This window comes from Staurois parvus, unplaced genomic scaffold, assembly GCF_062004578.1.
Source record: "Staurois parvus isolate SC_StPar_1 unplaced genomic scaffold, SC_StPar_1.0 ptg000237l, whole genome shotgun sequence".
Classification (NCBI taxonomy): domain Eukaryota; kingdom Metazoa; phylum Chordata; class Amphibia; order Anura; family Ranidae; genus Staurois; species Staurois parvus.
In genome coordinates, this window is record NW_028318033.1 from 1043439 (window position 1) to 1064112 (window position 20674).

Consider the following 20674-nt stretch of genomic DNA (forward strand, 5'->3'; position numbering starts at 1 on the left):
ATTGATTGTTTCCTACAGCCAATAGTCCGCAACACGCCATCTTTCCTGAGGGATTCAAAACAAATCCTGGTTGAGATCATGGACATTAAAATAGAGAAGCCTACCTTTCTGGTAACGGCGGATGTTGCTTCGCTCTACAGTAATATCAAGCATGCAGATGGTTTAGAGGCGGCAGAATATTATCTGAATGAGGCCATAGACATACCACACATTCAGAAGCAATATTTATTGGAACTATTAAGCTTCGCAATGAAGCACAATTACTTTTGGTTTGACAATAAGTATTACCTGCAGACCACAGGCGTAGCAATGGGCGCGAAATTCGCTCCAAGCCTAGCGAACATCTTTATGGCAAGATGGGAGGAGGAGGTGATATATTCCATGGAGTGGCCACATTTGCGTTTTTATCGACGCTACATAGACGATATAGTGTTGCTATGGGATGGCGATGACTCTTCACTACTCAATTTTGTTTACCACTCTAAACTATAACAACCTAAATATTAAGCTCACTTTCAATTATAGTTACAGTAGTATTGATTTTCTGGATCTCACCCTCATTAATGACGGTACTAGAATTACCACCAAAACCTTTTTTAAAGGTACAGACAGAAATGGGTACATCCCAAAAGACAGTTGTCACCTGCCTAGGTGGCTGGATAACATCCCTAGGGGACAATTCCTTCGGATAAGGCGGAACTGTGGCGCTATGCAAGACTACATCGCGCAATCCAACATTCTTAGAACTAGATTCATAGAAAAGGGCTATGACAGCCAACTACTGGATATGGAGATTGACCGAGTGGCTAGTTTGGACAGGGCCAATCTGTTAACTACCCAACATAAGACCAATAAAGAGATTTTCTGTCCTTTTACAACTGCCTTCTCGATGCAATATAAAGAAGTTGCCACTATTATTAGGAAGAACTGGAACATTCTTAAGAGCGACCCGGTGATGTGTAAAGCCTTACCGGAACACCCAGAAATCATCTATAAAAAAGCACCTGCATTAAGAAACAGACTAGCCCCCAACATTGTCAATCCTCCTAAGCAATTGACATTTGACTTTCTAAATAGGAAAGGATTTTTTTCCTTGCAACAGATGTATGATATGCCTTTGTAATGGCATTCACAAGAACCCGATAAAAAGTTTTTGTTCAAATGCTACCGGTAGATCATTTGACATTCAGTCTACTATTACGTGCTACAGCTCCTATGTTGTCTACCTTTTGGAATGTAGTTGCGGGAAGCAATATGTCGGTAGAACGACAAGGAGACTGCGAGACAGGCTGAGGGCGCACCTGGTCAATATTAAGAAAGGTTACACGGAGCACTCCTTGTCTATGCTTTACCGCCAGCGACACAATAAGAATCCACACTCCCTGCGATTTGTGGGTATAGATATCGTCAAAAGTAACTGGAGGGGTACCCACAAAAAACGCGCGGTCTCTATGCTTGAGACCAAGTGGATTTATCTTCTACAGTCCCAAGCTCCACAAGGACTAAATGTAGAATTAGATATCAATTGTTTTATTGATACCAGTTGATCGATCTTTAAGTACTTTTCATGATGTCACTTCTTAATCAGATTATTTTTACTTTGCCTTTATCTGTATTCCTATTTGAGTGTTTAGATCGTTTTAAAAAAAAGTCGATGCACCTTTATCTCTTGATCGCTTTAACATATTCGATGCACCTTAATCTCAGTACATTTGGTTTTAAATTGTATATTTTATGGGTATTACTGTTTAACCAGATGGTTTTTAATCCATACGTTTGTCATATTTGATGTATTTGGTTTTTATCTGCATCTTTATTCAGTGCCAGAATCGCTTCATATATGAGATCCCACTCATTTATATTTTTATAACTTTGCCTTTCACCAGGCCGTTTTTGCTACAAGGGGGCACACAGTATGGTCCATGCATTACTATACTTGCCCCGTGCGTTTTTAGGATTGCAGTATCTTATTCCCAGTAAGATTACTGCAGAACCAACACCTGTATGTCCATATATTCATGTTGGTCTTCTTTAAAATGGCCGCCGCGGACACTACTGCGCATGCGCGAACGGCCGATCGCTACTGCGCATGCGCGAACCGGCAATAACGGTGCCGCCGCATTGCAGTGATTTTGGCGCCTTTTTAGGTTTAAAACACCACACTTACCACTGGCACAGTCCCCTCTGATGATGTGTACTTACACGATACGCGTTAGGGAAGTGCCAAGCTATCTTATGTACATGTACCGCCGGTCTGGCCGTTTATAAGCAGCTGTACCTTTTGCTAGTAAGTTCTTTTCTGATTGTCCATTTTTAAATAAACGTTATCACACTATTTGAGGCCTTTTTCCACGGGCTCTTTATTTCTGGGGAGCCTGTAAATCCAGAAGGTCCTGGGACTGTGCCTAACAAGAACACATCTGCAGTGACATCCCTGGATCCGTGATACAGCTTCTCCTGGAACCGATGACATCTAGTGGTCACCCTATAGATGACACCCACCTGATCCATTAACACAGTGGCTGGATACAGCTTCCATCCGGACAGATGACATCTAGTGGTCACCCTATAGATGACACCGCCTTGCTCCAGTGATACAGTGGCTGAGTACCAGGGACAGGTCCTAAATGTCCCATGCGCTTTAACATGCGCTATCTGGTTAGTGCACTACTTGGCTATTCTTTATCATTTCTGATATCTACTATCTCTGGCTCCTCACGCGTTGGAGACTGTATACGTATTTAGCACATCTGATGAACTGACACCGTCATTTTGCCGATCCACATTCATATGGGATCTATCATATGTGTAATCATTGTTTTAAGTTAGCGCTGCACTTTCATATTTTACCATTTACTCTGGAGGTTCACGAGGTGCCTTTTTGTGCCAGCAGCTACCCTATCTACATTCACATACTGCGCTCGATTTTATATATATTTTTTATATATAAGTTTATTTTAGGCTTTCTATTCTAAATCAGGGCTGGGTAAATCTCAGGACGCAGGCAAAAAGAAAAAAAAGGGAGGCTCAGTCCTCATGCCCGTGAGAGAGACGTGGAGAAGTTTTTCAAAGGGTATGGACGTATCCGGGAGATCAACCTAAAGAGTGGATTTGGATTTGTGGTACGTTTTAACTGACATGCAAAAATGTCTATATAGTTTTGGATTTATAGAAAATGTTTCTGCTTTAGTCTCTAAATAAGAAAGGTAAAATAATTGCCTTGATGACAGCCCACACCCTCAGGGGACCCTAGAAAAACATCTGTAATTTGAAGATTAGCAAGTGAAAATGGTGCCTCTACTATCAGTTTACATTTCTCCCCCATACATGTTACAAGGAAACGAATGATGTATTCCCAATGTATGTTATATGGTGGAGAACAGTACAACAAACTGGCATAAGCAAAATTGGAAGCAGATGTCATGTTCCTAAAATTGACACACTGCCTTCTATTTTTATACGATGCTTTACTGCTGTTTTACATGTTCTTTTCCCATGATGCTCTTTATAGAGATATGTTGCTTTGCAACAGCCGTTGCCAGGTTTCTCACACCTGAGGTCTTATGGACCACTTCTGCTCAGTAGGCAGAAAACTGTTTAATATGAAAAAAAAATGAATTTGAGATGCTGTATCTGCTGTTTGATTTATTGTAGGAGTTTGAAGATCATAGAGATGCAGATGATGCTGTGTATGAGCTGAACGGAAAAGAACTGTGCAATGATTGTAATCTCAAAAAAGACCTCAAACCCCTCGTGTATTGTATTGTTTCTGTCCTGTCTCATGTTCTGTCCCCCTTGCTATTGTACAGCGCTGAGCAAACCCTTTGGCGCTATATAAATACTATAAAATAATAATGAAAGGTATGGTCATGTTTGCTGTTAAATCAGCAGGGGCATCAAAGTTTGAATTGGCATTCACAACACAAGCAAACCCGTCTCAGTTGTTCTATTAATGTCTGTATAAATTGAGCTTAACTAGCTACATTTCTATGCTTTTAATACTAAGAGAACATTAATGCAGTTTTTTCCATCATTCAAGAGTCACATTTGAACATGCCAGAAATCGTAGAGGAAGAGGAGGCATGATGGGAGGTGTGGTAATTATGTGTATTATTCTTTAGGTATGGCCCCCCAGTTCGTACAGAGCACAGGATAATTGTAGAGAATCTTTCTTCCCGTGTCAGCTGGCAGGTGAGCATAATTCTAACCTTTAAAACTGAACTGTCCATGAAGAAAATGTTATATACTTTTAAAGGTTAACGCAATAGGCACATATTCACATTGCACTGAGAAACACCTTTTTAATACTTAAGAAAATTGCATTTCTGATCAGTTACAGGCGTCTGTTTCTTAGCATATTACATTTCTATGCACAGCTGAGCAATTGCAACTTTCAGGTTTGTTTATAACCCCTAAATACCTCTGTCTTACTAGCTTATATTAACTTTGAGTTACTTGCATTGTCCCATACAGTTCTTTTCCAACTAAAAATACTTCTCTGGTTCCACAGCTAACCATAATGTACCGTTTCTGTGGACTCTATAATGCTTTCCTGTATAACCCATCAAGTGCTGTAATATGTACCAATGATTTTAGATCCATGGGAGATTCATAAGGGAGTTTTCGATGCAACACTTTGTACCTATTGTCCCGCTCATTGGAGTTAAGCCTAGCTGCAACAAAAGTAAAACATGACTTGTGATTAAACATCTGTTTTTCTATTCTTTGTGAATGTGTGCTGCCTGCATTTACCTTCATGTAATTACAGTTCTTTTTCCTGTTGTACAATTTATGACAATTTATGTTGTATTTTCTTAGATCAGTGCAGACATTTTGTTACCACTGTTTAGCAAAGCAGTTAATGTTGGCTGATACAATTACAGAATCTTCTGAGAAACACGGAATTCACGAACTCTTGGAAGCAATCTGTAATATTAGACAGTAAAGCATATTACAGTTTTGTATATAATTAGGGTTGATTTACTAAAACTGGAGAGTGCAAATTCTAGTGCAGCTCTGCATGGTAGCCAGTCACCTTATAACTTCCGTTTGTTCAATTAAGCTTTGACAATAAAACTTGGAAGTTGATTGGTTTCTATGCAGAGCTGCAACAGATTTTGCACCCTCCAGTGCACATACAGGCAGATTGTGTGACAAGAAAGTCTAAAAAGGACATCTTTCAGCAGATGTGAGGCTCTGGAGGCTTCTAAAAGCAGTCCTTGCAGCAAAATGCAAGATTCACTTATTTGAGTAACCTCTACCTGTATAAATCACTATTAGAAGGGCAAAAATGTACCTGTAACTACAAAAAAGTTAAAACATTTACCTTACCCTATTGCAGGCCATGACATCACCATTCTTCCAGTAAGATTCCTGTGGAACGAAGAGCACCCTAAATCTCACAAAAAGAGACAGTCCAGGCCAGTGCAAGAACGTCTTTTTGCAAGATTTGGAAGCCACTTCATCCTCAGGATCTCGATGGAAGGATCACAATGTCACCCTCATCTAAAAGCCATGAGCAGAAGGGGTTAAGAAAAAGTATGTATTCTAACCCTTTCCTTACAGGTACATTTTTGCCCTTCTAACATACAGTGATATATACAGGGAGAGGGTACCTAGTTCTAATAAGTAGACCTTGCATTTTAAAGCAAGGTCCATTTCAATCACCTCGTTTTTTTAAAAAACAAAATGTCATCTTAAAACAGGGAGCCATTTAAGTCATCGTTTTATTTTTTTCTCCAATATAAACAAGTAATTAGGTGCCATTTTGTTAAGCAGGTTTGTCTTTTTTTTATTGTTACAGAACAGGGTCTAAAATGTCTAAAGAGGGGCTTGAATATGATCCAAATCATATTCGTAAATTCGTAAATCAACCCTATTGTCATTTCTTTGATGCAGAGTTCAAGCCCTGATTTAAATGTTACTTTTGAAGTGACTGTGTCTTGGTGTTGTTAAATGGATCATATTCAAGCCCCTCTTTAGACATTTTAGACCCTGTTCTGTAACAATAAAAAAAAGACAAACCTGCTTAACAAAATGGCACCTAATTACTTGTTTATATTGGAGAAAAAAATAAAACGATGACTTAAATGGCTCCCTGTTTTAAGATGACATTTTGTTTTTTAAAAAAACGAGGTGATTGAAATGGACCTTGCTTTAAAATGCAAGGTCTACTTATTAGAACTAGGTACCCTCTCCCTGTATATATCACTGTATGTTAGAAGGGCAAAAATGTACCTGTAAGGAAAGGGTTAGAATACATACTTTTTCTTAAACCCTTCTGCTCATGGCTTTTAGATGAGGGTGACACTGTGATCCTTCCATCGAAATCCTGAGGATGAAGTGGCTTCCAAATCTTGCAAAAAGACGTTCTTGCACTGGCCTGGACTGTCTCTTTTTGTGAGATTTAGGGTGCTCTTCGTTCCACAGGAATCTTACTGGAAGAATGGTGATGTCATGGCCTGCAATGGGGTAAGGTAAATGTTTTAACTTTTTTGTAGTTACAGGTACATTTTTGCCCTTCTAATAGTGATTTATACAGGTAGAGGTTACTCAAATAAGTGAATCTTGCATTTTGCTGCAAGGACTGCTTTTAGAAGCCTCCAGAGCCTCACATCTGCTGAAAGATGTCCTTTTTAGACTTTCTTGTCACACAATCTGCCTGTATGTGCACTGCCCTGACTAGCAATATCGAGAAATATTTGCTTGCATATTGGACGGCCATGAAGGATAAAATCTGCAATGGTACATTTATGCCACTGTCAATTTCTGTTGATCTCCAAACTCCACCAGAGGTCAGCATGATTCTGTACCAGTTAGACCTGTCAGACTTGGCCATCACAGCGAATTGCCACATCTGTTACAGATTGGGTTGCTTAATAGGCAGAGGTCTCTGGTAGTTTGGGTAACCTTAGGGTTAGATGCAGTGACTACATTGAGGAAACTACCAACTAACTGTCTCAGTTGTGGGAGTAGTAAAGTGGGGAGTTGTGGCTATTCCCAATGGAGTAGGTAAGTAACTTAAAGGGCACCTGTGCACATAAAGTACAGTAGCTGCAATCGCTGATCTGCTAATTCAAGCTCTGGGGCTGTTATTCCAGATCAGCAGCTAGGTAATAAAATCTAGGATCAGTAATAAGTATAAGCAATTCAGACTTCAATAATGCATCCTTGTTCCAGGTCAGGATAAAGATGACAGTCCTGGAACTTGCAGTTTTAAAAGGCAAGTCAGCATTGGCTGTTTCCATATATGTGTCCTCTCAGAATCACTTTTAAAGTTGACCTATGCTGTTTAAAAAAAAAAAGTCAATATGGTAAATATTTAACCCCCAGAAATTGAATTTGCGAAACAGTTGAAATGAAGAAAAATGTTTCGTCTTTTTCATCCAGTGGTTTCAGGGTTAACGTCACTCACTTACTGAGACTCTGGTGCTCTCCTGCTGCCTTCCACCCTTCTCATTGTAAGTGAGTTGCTCACAAGGTCATCTAGGTTATGGACAAGCGGCTCTTTGCTTAAGGTACCTTCGACCACTGATTGTGTACTGTGGTAAGTAAATTGGGTTTGAAATAATAATATAATACCAAATTTTAAACTCAGACACTAGTTAAGTATATGTATCAATCAGCTTGTTATACAAAAGAGCTACAATTTATTATATTTCCATATGTTTGTATTTCTCATGTAACATTACCTTAGTTAAGTCTGTTTTATCAGAATGTTTAACATGCTATCCTGTGCTTACACTGCAGACACCTAATTCATCAGTATAATATACATTGTAGCTCTCTTTTCCCACATGACACTAACACTGATTTATTTTAGGATCTTTTAGTTAAAACAAGTTTCCGCCACCTCATTATCAATATTTTCATATTTGTTTCTATATAGTAAGATGGATAATTATCTTGATTTAGGCTAATGCGTCTCCAATTGTTACAGGATCTGAAGGATTTTATGAGAAAAGCGGGAGAGGTGACTTATGTTGATGCACACAGGGGTAACAGGAATGAAGGGTACGTACTTGAATTCTTTTACCTGACTTATTCTGTGGTGTACATTTAATTTTCATTAACTGGAGTGGTGATGCCATCTTCTATATTATGAAGTCAGACCCTTGACCAGGGATATATTTTTCATCTCCACGGTCAGTGCCTACAGGAGTATTGGGGGATACTGGCAAACAAATTTTGAGCCAGCCCAGTATAACCCCTCTTACTTTCAGCGTGCCTTTTGTATTTTAATAGCGTTCTAAGAGAATAAATGTCTTTTCTCTGCTATGCAGAGAAAAGTCTAACCTATTTGTTGTTCTTTTTCAAGATTCCTATTGCATCATTGCTGAGCTGGTCTCTCTACACAGCTACCTAGGCTGGCCTTTCCTTGGCACTTGGGAGTGCCAAACTCTGACCCTGCTTGAATGAATGCGCATGGCTAGTCCAGGCCCTGACCTTTGGGCACTGGGCTTTGTGTTGCGGTGGTTTATTTTAGAGTGTACTGAGTCAGCTACACAGTGCTCTGCAGGTCTCAACTACGTTTTCTCCATCTTGAGGTGCAACATATCGGATCCTAGACACATGGAGATCAGTCCTGCTGCCTTGGGTGCCTCCAGTTCACTAACCGCTATCTGCAGTGTTCCTTCTTAGGTGTCTGACGTTGACTGCCTATAATTTTCCCTCAGCTTTTTTTTTTTGTTTTTTCTTTGCTGGCTTTGGAATCTCAATACAGCATGGCCTCCTTTTTTGGCTGTACCCTAGGAGGGTTTCATCGAAATCATGGCAAGATTTTATGGGCTGACCACAGTGATCATAGCTGTGGTTCCATGTCTCGTCCTATAGAATCCTTATCTGATCTGCTAAAAGTATTAGTAGCCTCTGAGCCTTAAGCAAGCCATAGGAGATGCAATTTTATTTTCTGCAACCACATATTGCAAGAAAGAAAATCTGGTAGTGTTGATGGGGAAATCTGTCCTGCAGCACTATTGTGTTTTGCCTGCAAGGAGCCTTCAATGACAGCAGAACAGAATGATAACATACAAAAAAATCTGACAGGCTGGTTGTACTGCAGTCGTTCGATGTGTCAACTTCAGTACAACCAGCCTGCCCATAGATGCATCAAATCTTGGTGGGTCCCTGCTGAACCAGCCAAGTTTCAATCCATCTACGGCCAGCCTTGGTCATCAAGAGCCTCTTGAGTCTCTTAATTTCCTTAACAGGCAGGCCTCTACCATTACTCCTAAATTCAAGAAGACCATCTTGGCACTTATTGACAAGGCATGCGCCTCCTTAAGGCTTGAGTTATGCGGCTGTAGTTTCTACTAGTGCTGTTCCCATAGTAGGCTTCTTTGGGGTCCTGAAGACTGCCAAGACTTTTCTGATGCACCTTCTGTGTGCCATGATCTTTTTTTTGGAGACTGGCAGACCCTTAAACTGTGTACCCCCAGCTTGGCTATTAGCCTTGTACCTGTTTGAGGAGGACTTTGTTAAAAAGGGGGCTTGCCCCATCTGTGGAAACAGCAGTATCTTGTCTTAACAAAGCTTTACCTATCCCAATGTAGGATACCCCCTATCAACAAGGCTCTTTTTGAACTTTGTTCTGTGGCAGGCCCTGTACTGCAACCTGTTTTGGTCTTGTCCTTCATCTGCCAAATCCTTGATGACTTGGATAAGGTCATAAGAAATGTGATTTAATATGGCAGTTGATATATAAATAGAGCATTTGGAGTTCAATGCCTGCTGCTTTGAATTACAGGCTTTCAGAGTTACAGCAAGACGTTCCTGCCTCTCTGGACATCAAGGACATATACTTGCATGTCCTCCTTTTTTCTTTGCACCTGCAGGTCCCCAGCATTTCCATTCAGCATATTTATTGCACCTTAAGTATTCGCCAAGCTGTTGGCTCTTGTGCTAGTCTTACTGAGCTCCCAGGGCATCCCCTTTTGTGGGATAATTGAACAACCTTCTGTTAAAGCAGGGGTGTCAAACTGGAGGCCCTCCAGCTGTTGTGAAATTACAAGTCCCATCATGCCTCTGCCTTTGGGAGTCATGCTTGTAACTGTCATTCTTGCAATGCCTCATGGGACTTATAGTTTGGCAACAGCTGGAAGGCTGCCAGTTTGACACCTGTGTGTTAAGGGAACAGTGAGTGCATGCAGGTAGTATAGCCTGGTTCGCCCAGACCTTGAAAATGCCCAGCTCCTCTGGGCCCTAAATCGTCAGACGTCAGTGCTGGGATTGATTCATCACTTGGATTATATATCTGGGTCTTATCCTAGACACAGCCCCCCCCAGAAGAAACTTTTAATTCTCTGCTCCCAGGCTCGGACTCCTCAGTCTTGGAGTTGCCTGACTCTTCGCATCCTGCATGAGAGTTCTGAGGTTGATGGTAGACTCTTTTTTTTGAGGAAGTTCTGTTTACCCAGTTCCACTTCAGACCTCTGCATCACAACACCCTGTCCTTGTGGAACAAGGCACTTGTGGAACAAGGCAGTCTAGTTTTTTTAACAAACCATTTTGTCTGAGACCGATGACCAGGTAGTTCCTGGCTTTGTGGCTCAACAATCTAGCTCAGGTCAGGGGAAGTTCTTCCTTCTTATGTCTTGGAAGATCTTAATGACAGACGCAGCTAGTCGGGCTGGGGAGGGGTCTGTCAGTACAATGAGTGTCCTACAGGGCAGGTCCCCCCGCAGGTCCCCACAGCGGCTTGGTTCTCCCGGCTGTGTGGGTGGTTTTTGAGCTTCCCTCCAGTGGGCACCTTCTTCACTAGATATCCTGACCCTCTCCTTTTCCATACTTTTGGTGAGTGGTTTCCTCCAGTGGCTTCCCCCGGCTGTGTGGGTGGCTTTTTGGTTTCCATACAGCAAGTGCCTCTCCTGTTGGTCCCGTATCCTCTCAGTCTCTGGCCAAGAAGTGGATTAGAGATTATCCATCCAGGACCCCCTCACAAGGTCCACAGGCGGCAGCATGCTTATATTTAAGTGGATATGTTGTTTATCAATAAAGCTTTCTTTATTATTAATTGGAGTTCTCTTCATTTTTCCTGTCAGCAGTATCTGGGGGGCTGAGAATAACTGGGGAAGAGACTGTAGTAGGTCGAGTCTCATGACAGATCGGCTGCAGATTTCACCAGGTAGATTTCATCTGGCAATCTATGTGTGGACTCTTTCCCACTTTCACCAATTAAGGATATATGGTTTCTTTTATCATGAACTGCTGTAGCATTTGTTATACACAAGGACTTCTGTGACTTTCACAGGTGGGTTTGCGCTTATTTTTGTTTACAGTGTTTTATATTAGGCTGCATTGATGCTTCTAGCTGCATATACCCCTGTTGTGCCTTTAGTCCTTTCTTTGGAGTCAGTGGTGTTGGCTTGCTCCCTTGTTTGCTCCCCCATCACTCCATGTGATCTGAATTTTGTTCTCTGGGCATTCCAAAGACCACCGTTTGACCTTTCTAATCTCGCTCATAAGGTTACATTTCTGCTTGCCATCACCTCTGCAAGGCAAGTGTTTTAGCTGGCTGCCTTATTCTGTGAAGATCCCATTCTGGTCTTACACAAGGACAAGGTGGTGGTGTAGCCCAGAACTTGCTTTCCTGGTAAAGTAATTTCAGCCTGTCACATCAACCTGGACATCTATTTTTCAGTCCCTCTGTCTTGCTCCAGTTCATTATAAGATCTTCCTCCTTTCTCTAAATATAGTATGGGTATCAGTTTGCTTATTTGTAGCCACTGCGTCCATTAGAGAGTGTGACTTTGTCCTCATAAAGGAAAACCTGCATTTCTTTGAGCTGCAGACTGTCCTCAGTTTTGCTTTTTTTACAGTTTGAAATCCATTTCTTTGAGTCAGTTGAGGGACACAGGTCTCATCACTGATATTCCTCTTGGTAATGCTTTGTAGATCAGAAAGCACCACTCCAAGACCCTAATGCGCCAGATGCTGACCTCAGAAAGCTTGTCCTGCTCGATACAGCACACACACACACACAAGCCGAGGCCACGCACTGACATCACACCCTGTAGTTTAACAATGCTAGCTTCCTACATAGTCCCCGTATGTGGCTACGCTTCTCACTCATTTCACTCCCAATTGGGCTTTGTCTTCATCACTAAGCCCAATCAGGGTGAAACACATCGGAGAGGTGTGACCATAAGCAGGGGATGTGTAGGAAGCTAGCATTGTTGGATGAACTACAAGGTGTGTCATCCATGTGCAGCCCGGGTTTCTGTGCTTGGCAATGCTTTGTCACAAAACTAAGGCTTCCTCAAAGGAGGAGTGGTTATACTGGATTGGCCCGGTGTTCAGTTCTCCTTTAGGCAGTGGTATAACCCAGCAGTCTCTGAATTCCTGTTTCTCAGTGGACTTCAAATAATAGATTTTATGTTGAGTACAAAAATCCCACTTTTGTTCTGAAGTGTGTTAGGCAAAATTGTGTTTACCTTGGCAATAAAACCGGACTCCTAGGACATATCTTTGCCTATTAGCTAGAGCACTTGGGCAGAGTTACTGGGAAGATGATTTCCCAACTCTGACACATTCTTCTGCATATAGCGCTTGAACTTGGAATTTGCACCGTGACTGCCCTGGACACTCTTATGATGCTCAGGTATATAAAAATTAAATGCAGGTAACTGTTGTCATCCTTTGTCATGTTGTCAGTTTCTGATTGCATGTTAAATCTCAACAGATTGTGTATCTAATATTAGCAGTTAGAAATGTGACTGTACTTTTTAAACTGGCCATAAACGGATTGAAATTCGTATGGTTTGGCTGAACCAGCTGAATTTCGATTCCCTCGATGGGTAGGCTGGATGCCTTCAGTATAACCAGCCTGTTGAGGCTTTTGTGGCCCAATCACTGCTTGCATAATGTATGGACTGCCTTATGATGACTCAAAACAACCCCCATATACAAGTTATCGCTGCCACACCCTCAGCTCCATTATGTGTAATGCAGGCCAGAGATTATGCAATTTTTTTTTTTTTCCCCTTCCTGCAACCTGGAAGAATCCCTCCTGTAGAACAATTGTGTTCTCCCAGCAGGGAGCCGTCTCTGCTGGGAGAACAAAATGATTACTGCTAGTGGCTCTACTGTTGGTCGTGTTGTCAATCTGCTCGTGCTCTAGTCGCTCTGTTTGCCTAATATTCAGGTACTTAAAATGTTTCTGTTGTTAGGGTTGTGGAATTTGCATCCTATAATGATATGAAGAACGCTATCGACAAATTGGATGGTATGGAGCTTAGTGGTCGTAAAATAAAACTAACTGAAGATCGCAAGAAACACAGGTAAATTTCATCTTCCTTTTTCTTTTGTGGTTGGGGATATTGAGGCTTGGTGTTCTTCTTAGCCATGGGTGCAGTGAACTAGTAAATTGCACATTTTGCAAATCTGATACAAACTACTCCACCTCCACCTAAGAACGGTACTTGAATCACCTCCACCAGATCATCCCCCGCAGTTATCACCTTTTGTATCACCTCCCCCTTCCTTTAAATTGTAAGCTCCACGAGCAGGGCCCTCCTATTCCTTCTGTACTGAAATGTATTGTAATTGTACTGTCTCCCTTATATTGTAAAGCGCTGCGCAAACTGTTGGCGCTATATAAATCCTGTATAATAATAATAACTAGCTACCCTTTTGCGTTTTGCTTTCCTTACTGGAAACTTTGTTCATGTTTAAAGATGTAGAATTCCAATTTCAAAAAAGTTGGGATGCTGTGTAAAAATCTACATAAAAACAGAATTCAGTCATTTGCAAATCTCATCAAACCACATTTTACTCACATTAGAAAATAAAAAACATTAAAGTGTTTAATCTGAGACTATGTACCATTGTAAGAAAAAAGTAAGTTAAATTGAAATTGATGGCAGCAGCATATCTCAAAAAAAAGTTGGGACAGATTCATGTTTACTACGGAGTAATATCCTCTTTTCTTTAGCAACACCCTGTAAACATCTTGGAACTGAAGAGACTAGTCACTGGAGGTTTGGGAGAGGAATATTGTCCCATTCCTGCCTGATATAGGATTTTAACTGCTCAATAGTCCTAGGTTGTCTTTGTCGTATTTCTTGCTTCGTGATGTGACAAATATTTTCATTTTGGTGAAAGATCTGGACTGCAGACAGACCATTTAAGCACCCAGACTCTTCTACTACGAAGCCATGCTGTTGTCAAAGATGCAGTATGCAGTTTAGCATTCTCCTACTGAAATATGCAAAGCCTTCTCTGAAAAAGACATCTAGATGGGAGCCTTGTCATTTGCAGACAGAGATTTATTTTGATGATATGTACTGTAGATGAAATATTGCTGACAGTCAAATCCTATAGGGAGAAAGCGGAGAGGGGTGTTGCTGTGCCGCTCTTTGTGTGTCTGTGGATCCACACTGCCCAGCTTAGGAGTGCCCCCCACAGCACCCTGTTTACTAAGGGCTAGTAGGTATACCCTCTAATTTAATAAATAGTCTTTACAACCACTTTAATTTGTCCAGGCACTTATATTACTACTTTATTATAGTCACATTTGCCTGGAATTTGTAGAGGCTTTAATGAGCAAGGTGTCTTTTTGTTGCCAAGGATAGAAATGGTTGCTCTGACGTGTATGTTGTGTTTTTTTTTCTTTTATTATTAAAATATATAGATAGAGCAAGCGCTTGGCCCCTTACACTATGTGACTTTCTAATGAGAGCAAAAATAGGGCGAGTTACAGAAGTGTTCCAGTTAGTGGTGCACTGAAATGAATATTCTGTTACCAAAACCGAAAATTCAGGATGCACTTGGCCGAAAACTGAAACCGAAATGGACAGTTTTTAAAAAAATTTTTGGGAACAAAAACAATATATACCCCAATTTTATTTTTTCTTTGTAAAATATGAAAGATGTTACGCCGAGTAAATAGATATCCAACATGCCATACTTTAAAATGTGCACGCTCGTGGAATGGCGTCAAAGTACGGTACTTAAAAAAATTTCCATGAGTGACGCTTTCAAAACTTTTACAGGTTACCAGTGTAAAGTTACAGAGGCAGTCTAGTGCTTGAATTATTGCTCTTGGTCTGACATTTGTGGCGATACTTCACATGTGTGGTTTGAACACTGTTTACATATGTGGGCATGGCCTACATACAGTCAGGTCCATAAATATTGGGACATCGACACAATTATAACATTTTTGGCTCTATACACCACCACAACGGATTTGAAATGAAACGAACAAGATGTGCTTTAACTGCAGACTGTCAGCTTTAATATGAGGGTATTTTCCATCCAAATCAGGTGAACGGTGTAGGAATTACAACAGTTTCCTTATGTGCCTCCCACTTGTTAAGGAACCAAAAGTAATGGGACAATTGGCTTCTCAGCTGTTCCATGGCCAGGTGTGTGTTATTCCCTCATTATCCCAATTACATTGAGCAGATAAAAGGTCCAGAGTTCATTTCAAGTGTGCTATTTGCATTTGGAATCTGTTGCTGTCAACTCTCAAGATGAGATCCAAAGAGCTGTCACTATCAGTGAAGCAAACCATCATTAGGCTGAAAAAACAGAACAAACCCATCAGAGAGATAGCAAAAACATTAGGCGTGGCCAAAACAACTGTTTGGAACATTCTTAAAAAGAAGGAACGCACCGGTGAGCTCAGCAACATCAAAAGACCCGGAAGACCACGGAAAACAACTGTGGTGGATGACCGAAGAATTCTTTCCCTGGTGAAGAAAACACCCTTCACAACAGTTGGCCAGATCAAGAACACTCTCCAGGAGGTAGGTGTATGTGTGTCAAAGTCAACAATCAAGAGAAGACTTCACCAGAGTGAATACAGAGGGTTCACCACAAGATGTAAACCATTGGTGAGCCTCAAAAACAGGAAGGCCAGATTAGAGTTTGCCAAACGACATCTAAAAAAGCCTTCACAGTTCTGGAACAACATCCTATGGACAGATGAGACCGAGATCAACTTGTACCTGAGTGATGGGAAGAGAAGAGTATGGAGAAGGAAAGGAACTGCTCATGATCCTAAGCATACCACCTCATCAGTGAAGCATGGTGGTGGTAGTGTCATGGCGTGGGCATGTATGGCTGCCAATGGAGCTGGTTCTCTTGTATTTATTGATGATGTGACTGCTGACAAAAGCAGCAGGATGAATTCTGAAGTGTTTCGGGCAATATTATCTGCCCATATTCAGCCAAATGCTTCAGAACTCATTGGACGCCGCTTCACAGTGCAGATGGACAATGACCCAAAGCATACTGCAAAAGCAACCAAAGAGTTTTTTAAGAAGTGGAATGTTATGCAATGGCCAAGTCAATCACCTGACCTGAATCCGATTGAGCATGCATTTCACTTACTGAAGACAAAAAGGGAAAATGCCCCAAGAACAAGCAGGAACTGAAGACAGTTGCAGTAGAGGCCTGGCAGAGCATCACCAGGGATGAAACCCAGCGTCTGGTGATGCCTATGCATTCCAGACTTCAGGCTGTAATTGACTGCAAAGGATTTGCAACCAAGTATTTAAAAAGTGATAGTTTGGTTTATGATTATTATTCTGTCCCATTACTTTTGGTCCCTTAACAAGTGGGAGGCACATATGCAAACTGTTGTAATTCCTACACTCTTCATCTGATTTGGATGTAAATACCCTCAAATTTAAAGCTGACAGTCTGCAGTTAAAGCACATCTTGTTCGTTTCATTTCAAATTCATTGTGGTGGTGTATAGAGCCAAAAATGTTAGAATTGTGTCGATGTCCCAATATTTATGGACCTGACTGTATGTGTTCACCACTACACATTTTGCACTGTCCCTTTAAAAAAAATTGTAATCGCTTTTATTCCTATCACAAGGAATGCATGCACCTTATGATGGAAATAATTAGTGACCGGTTCTCTTTATGGAAACACATGGGGTCAATAAGACCCCACATCTCTCCTCACCAATGTAAAACATTAGATCAAAAAAAGCATTGATCTAGTGATTTAAAAAAAAGGGCATAGAGATGAGTGGAGACCATCTTTCCTTTACTTATATCTATGCCTAGCACCGGGATCGTTTGTTGGTTTCTCCAGGTAAGGCTGAGAACTACCGAGCAGTGAGGGGGCGGGGTCATTTTCGGCACTTGCATCGGTGCTTATTTTTATATCGGCCAACAGCCGATAGGGGTGTTTTCAGATGAAATTTTGGTGCACCCTTAGTTCCAGTAAGTGGAATATCTCAGATTGTCACTTTTCAAAACTGTAGAAGTGACAACATACAGAAATGCCGCCATGCATGTTATTTCTATAGATCACTGCATTGATTTCACCTCTAAATATGAGGCTTTAGATATCCTCTTGTGCATTCTTTACTTAGAAATGTTTTTTTCTCAGAAGCAGGTCCAGGTCAAGAAGTTATTCCAGGTCCCGAAGCAAGTCGAAATCTCGTGGCTCTTCTCGTTCTGCCAGCAGATCCCGATCTCCTAGTCGCACACCTGAAAAGAAATACAGTCAAAAATCTGGAAGTGGAGAACCATCCCAGAGTTCTCCTAAGCGACAGTCTCGTTCCAGTTCCCCTGAAAGCCGTGATTGAGAGATCTTTGATCTTGTATTGTGTGTAAATGGTGAATGAGGATTGTGCCCTAGGAGACAATATTGGAGCGAGAGGTGGCGTTCACTATTTTATGTAACCAAAGCGCCTGTTTATTAAGGCTCGAAATGGTGGCCTGATGCTTTGTTTTTGTAAATATGTGATCTGACCCTTCTGCCTAGAGCATATGAAGGCAGTTACTGAATCCAGCAAATAGAACCCATTTGAGATGAATTTGCTTTTCACTGTGTAGAATAGAGGAAGCTGTTTGGATACTTGTTCATTTATTTCTTTTTTGTTTATAAGTTAGTGTAGTGTTAGCATTTAATATTTTCATTCAAATTGAATACTGCCCCGTAATTCTCTTCTGTGATGAAATACCAGAAGATTTTCTATTTCAGTGAACATATTCAAGAGGTTAAAAACATAAAACCACTTAAAGTAAGTTAAAAGCAGGTATCCATCTGTTCATATATTCATAACCAAAACTTATGTTGTGTGTATGTTGTCATACTGCCTTTAGTAGGTGTTGTGTGTGATGAATGATACTTCAATTAAATGAATACAGAACCCTTATCTTCACACAGTCTTCTCAATTTATAATTCTTCTAGACTACTCCCCCCCCCAAAGTAAAACAGTTGAACAATGTGCAGTGGCTGCCTTCATTGTTTAGTTCATTGTATGTGGGTACATTTTTTGTTTGCTTTTGTAGTGAGTACCAGTAGGTGTGCAATCAGGGAAGGTAAAGCCTCAGTACATGATCCTCTGCTGATTCTTACTTTTTTATTATTTTTTTTACATGCTTTTCATTATTCAAAATATTCTGGTAAACTAAGCTTGTGCAAATATATTTATGTTCCCTGCACTCTATGGACTTCATTTATTTAAATATTGCTATTTTTTAAAAAAGAAATCAACTGTTTAATCAACTACATGTTTAAATGAAAACAAAAAATGAACCACTTATCAGGTTTAAAAAGAAAACATCAGCTTTCAGTGCATTACTCACCTTTTGTCTAGCATTGGTCCTCTTCTAGTGTAAATGATGACCAGCATTGTTGAGGCCACTTCCTGTGAGCTTGGGCTGTCATTGACACACCCCTGGGGGTGCTTCACGGTGTTAGCCATGGCTCAAAGTACACTACTGAAGAGTGGCACTTTTTAAAAAAGTTTGAGATGAGCTTTAAAGAGACCATTTTGCTGGACAAATTCTTAAGAATAATCTTTCCTGTAAGATTATATGTGCTTTTACCTTGACATTTAACCTATGTGCAGGTTATTTATATGAAAAAAGCCTCCTAATGTGGACATCCAACTGCCCTTAGACTGCTGCTGCAGCCCCAGCACACTCCAGAGCTGTCAACTAAGCAACCCTCTCTAGTTTTCTCCTTCGCTCTAGCTTCAGCAGCTAAGGTTATGTAGGGAGGCAAAGGGAGTAGTGAAGTAATAAGGGACTACCAGAAGAGTAGAGGGATATCATGTGCAAGGAGAGAGTGGGTTGTACTAGGGCAGGGGGTGATCAACGCGTGGCCCTCGACCTCAAAGCAGGAAAGCGCATGCCCGAGGTCGGCAACCCATTGACTGTGCTCTGGGCTTGCCAACTTGCCATCCCAGAGTATCAGAGTGCATCAAGCCAGCAGAGGAGGAAACGGGCACCGCATAAATCACTGCTTCCTCTATTGCATCGGCTCCTGTCCCAGGCGAAGTGATACCAAGATACCTTTCTAGCACCGTGGAGAAAGAGTGCTGCCAGCAGAGGCTGGAAGAGGAAAAGAAGGTTAGCGTATTAAACACAAACACTGCACTTTTGCAATGGGTATATTAATACCTAAAAAAGATTAACAACTTTTAGGCTGCTTTCACACTGATCTGCGGGTGCAGCGCAGTGCACCTGCAGGTTAGTGGCATTGAGCCATAAGTCTTCTATTACTGCTTTTAGTGTGTTTTCTGAAAACGCACCAAAACGCCTGACTGCAGGAGTTCTGGTGCACCACATTCGCAAGATACAATAGAAGTCTATGGCGAAGGGCAGCTAACCTGCAGGAAAGCCGCAAATGCACTGTGCTGCACCCGTGGTGGGGGAAAACTGCAGTGCATCAGTGTGAAAGCAGCATTATAGGGGGGCTCAGAACAGGAAGGGCTCATTTATATTTTTTTATTATAAATATATATTTCTGTGCTCCCAATGAAAAAAACGTGCATAGCATATTCACAATAAGTGAAAATGTAGCTGCTGGCACCAAGTATAGGATACACTGTATTCATAGAATAAGTAACAAAACTGCAGTACTAAAAGTGAATGCATATATTATAAAAAAACATTTCAAAGTGTAACAAAAGTCTGTAGAATGTGAATGACTGACACCAAATATGTGTATAATGAGAAAATCAATGATCCTCTTCCCCAGTAATGTGTAAATGAAATCGCCACGTGCGAAACACCAGTAAATCTAAAGGCTTACCAGAATTCCTGTAACCCTCATAACAGAAGTCAACAAAGGCTTTGAAAGACAAACTACAGCTGGCAACCGATTATCAATAGATGTGAAACTTCAACTTTTCACCGATGAATGGGTAGTAGGGACCTAACACTCACATATAGGAGGAAAGAGAAGGCTCCAATAGTGTAAATCCAATAAAAAAAATTATATGAAGAGTCTAAAACTCACATGAAGATCCTGTATAACAGGTAATCAGGATAAAGCTCTGCCAGGCTTCATTCACCAACGTTCCACCACTAGCAGGAGTGCGCAGGTACATGGCGTGACGGCCTTTGGCTCCACCCAACATGTTTTATTATAAATTATATCATCTGCAGTTTAGGGGGTGGAAAAACACCATGGTTGAAACTTTTTTTTTTACCACACATCCCCAACCTCTGGTACAGCATCAGGCGTCGCAATGACAATCCCACCCCATGCTGCCTCACTGTCAGATTCTGTTTTAGACTTGTACAGGACACATTTACAGGAACCAATCCTCTCCATTTTTCTCCTGAAAGCTGGTTTCTCCTTCTCTCCCTCCTGCCATCATTCAGCATTTGAAGGAGGAAAATGATTATTTTGTCCCCCCCCCAAAAAAACTATTGAAATTCTGAACAATTTCATTTGATTGTGGCCTGCAACC

At 41.1% G+C, this 20674-nt stretch overlaps 1 protein-coding gene across 1 annotated transcript; it reads left to right on the forward strand.

Moving 5' to 3' along the window:
* Positions 1-709: 709 nt before the first annotated feature.
* Positions 710-18413, forward strand: LOC149460008 (uncharacterized). The gene is given in 9 exon segments (XM_089680274.1): positions 710-1104; positions 1211-1413; positions 2992-3122; positions 3655-3722; positions 4037-4093; positions 4095-4191; positions 7940-8013; positions 13167-13277; positions 17352-18413. Coding segments are annotated over 9 exon segments (1335 nt in total). The 3' UTR covers positions 17551-18413.
* The last annotated feature ends 2261 nt before the right edge of the window (positions 18414-20674 follow it).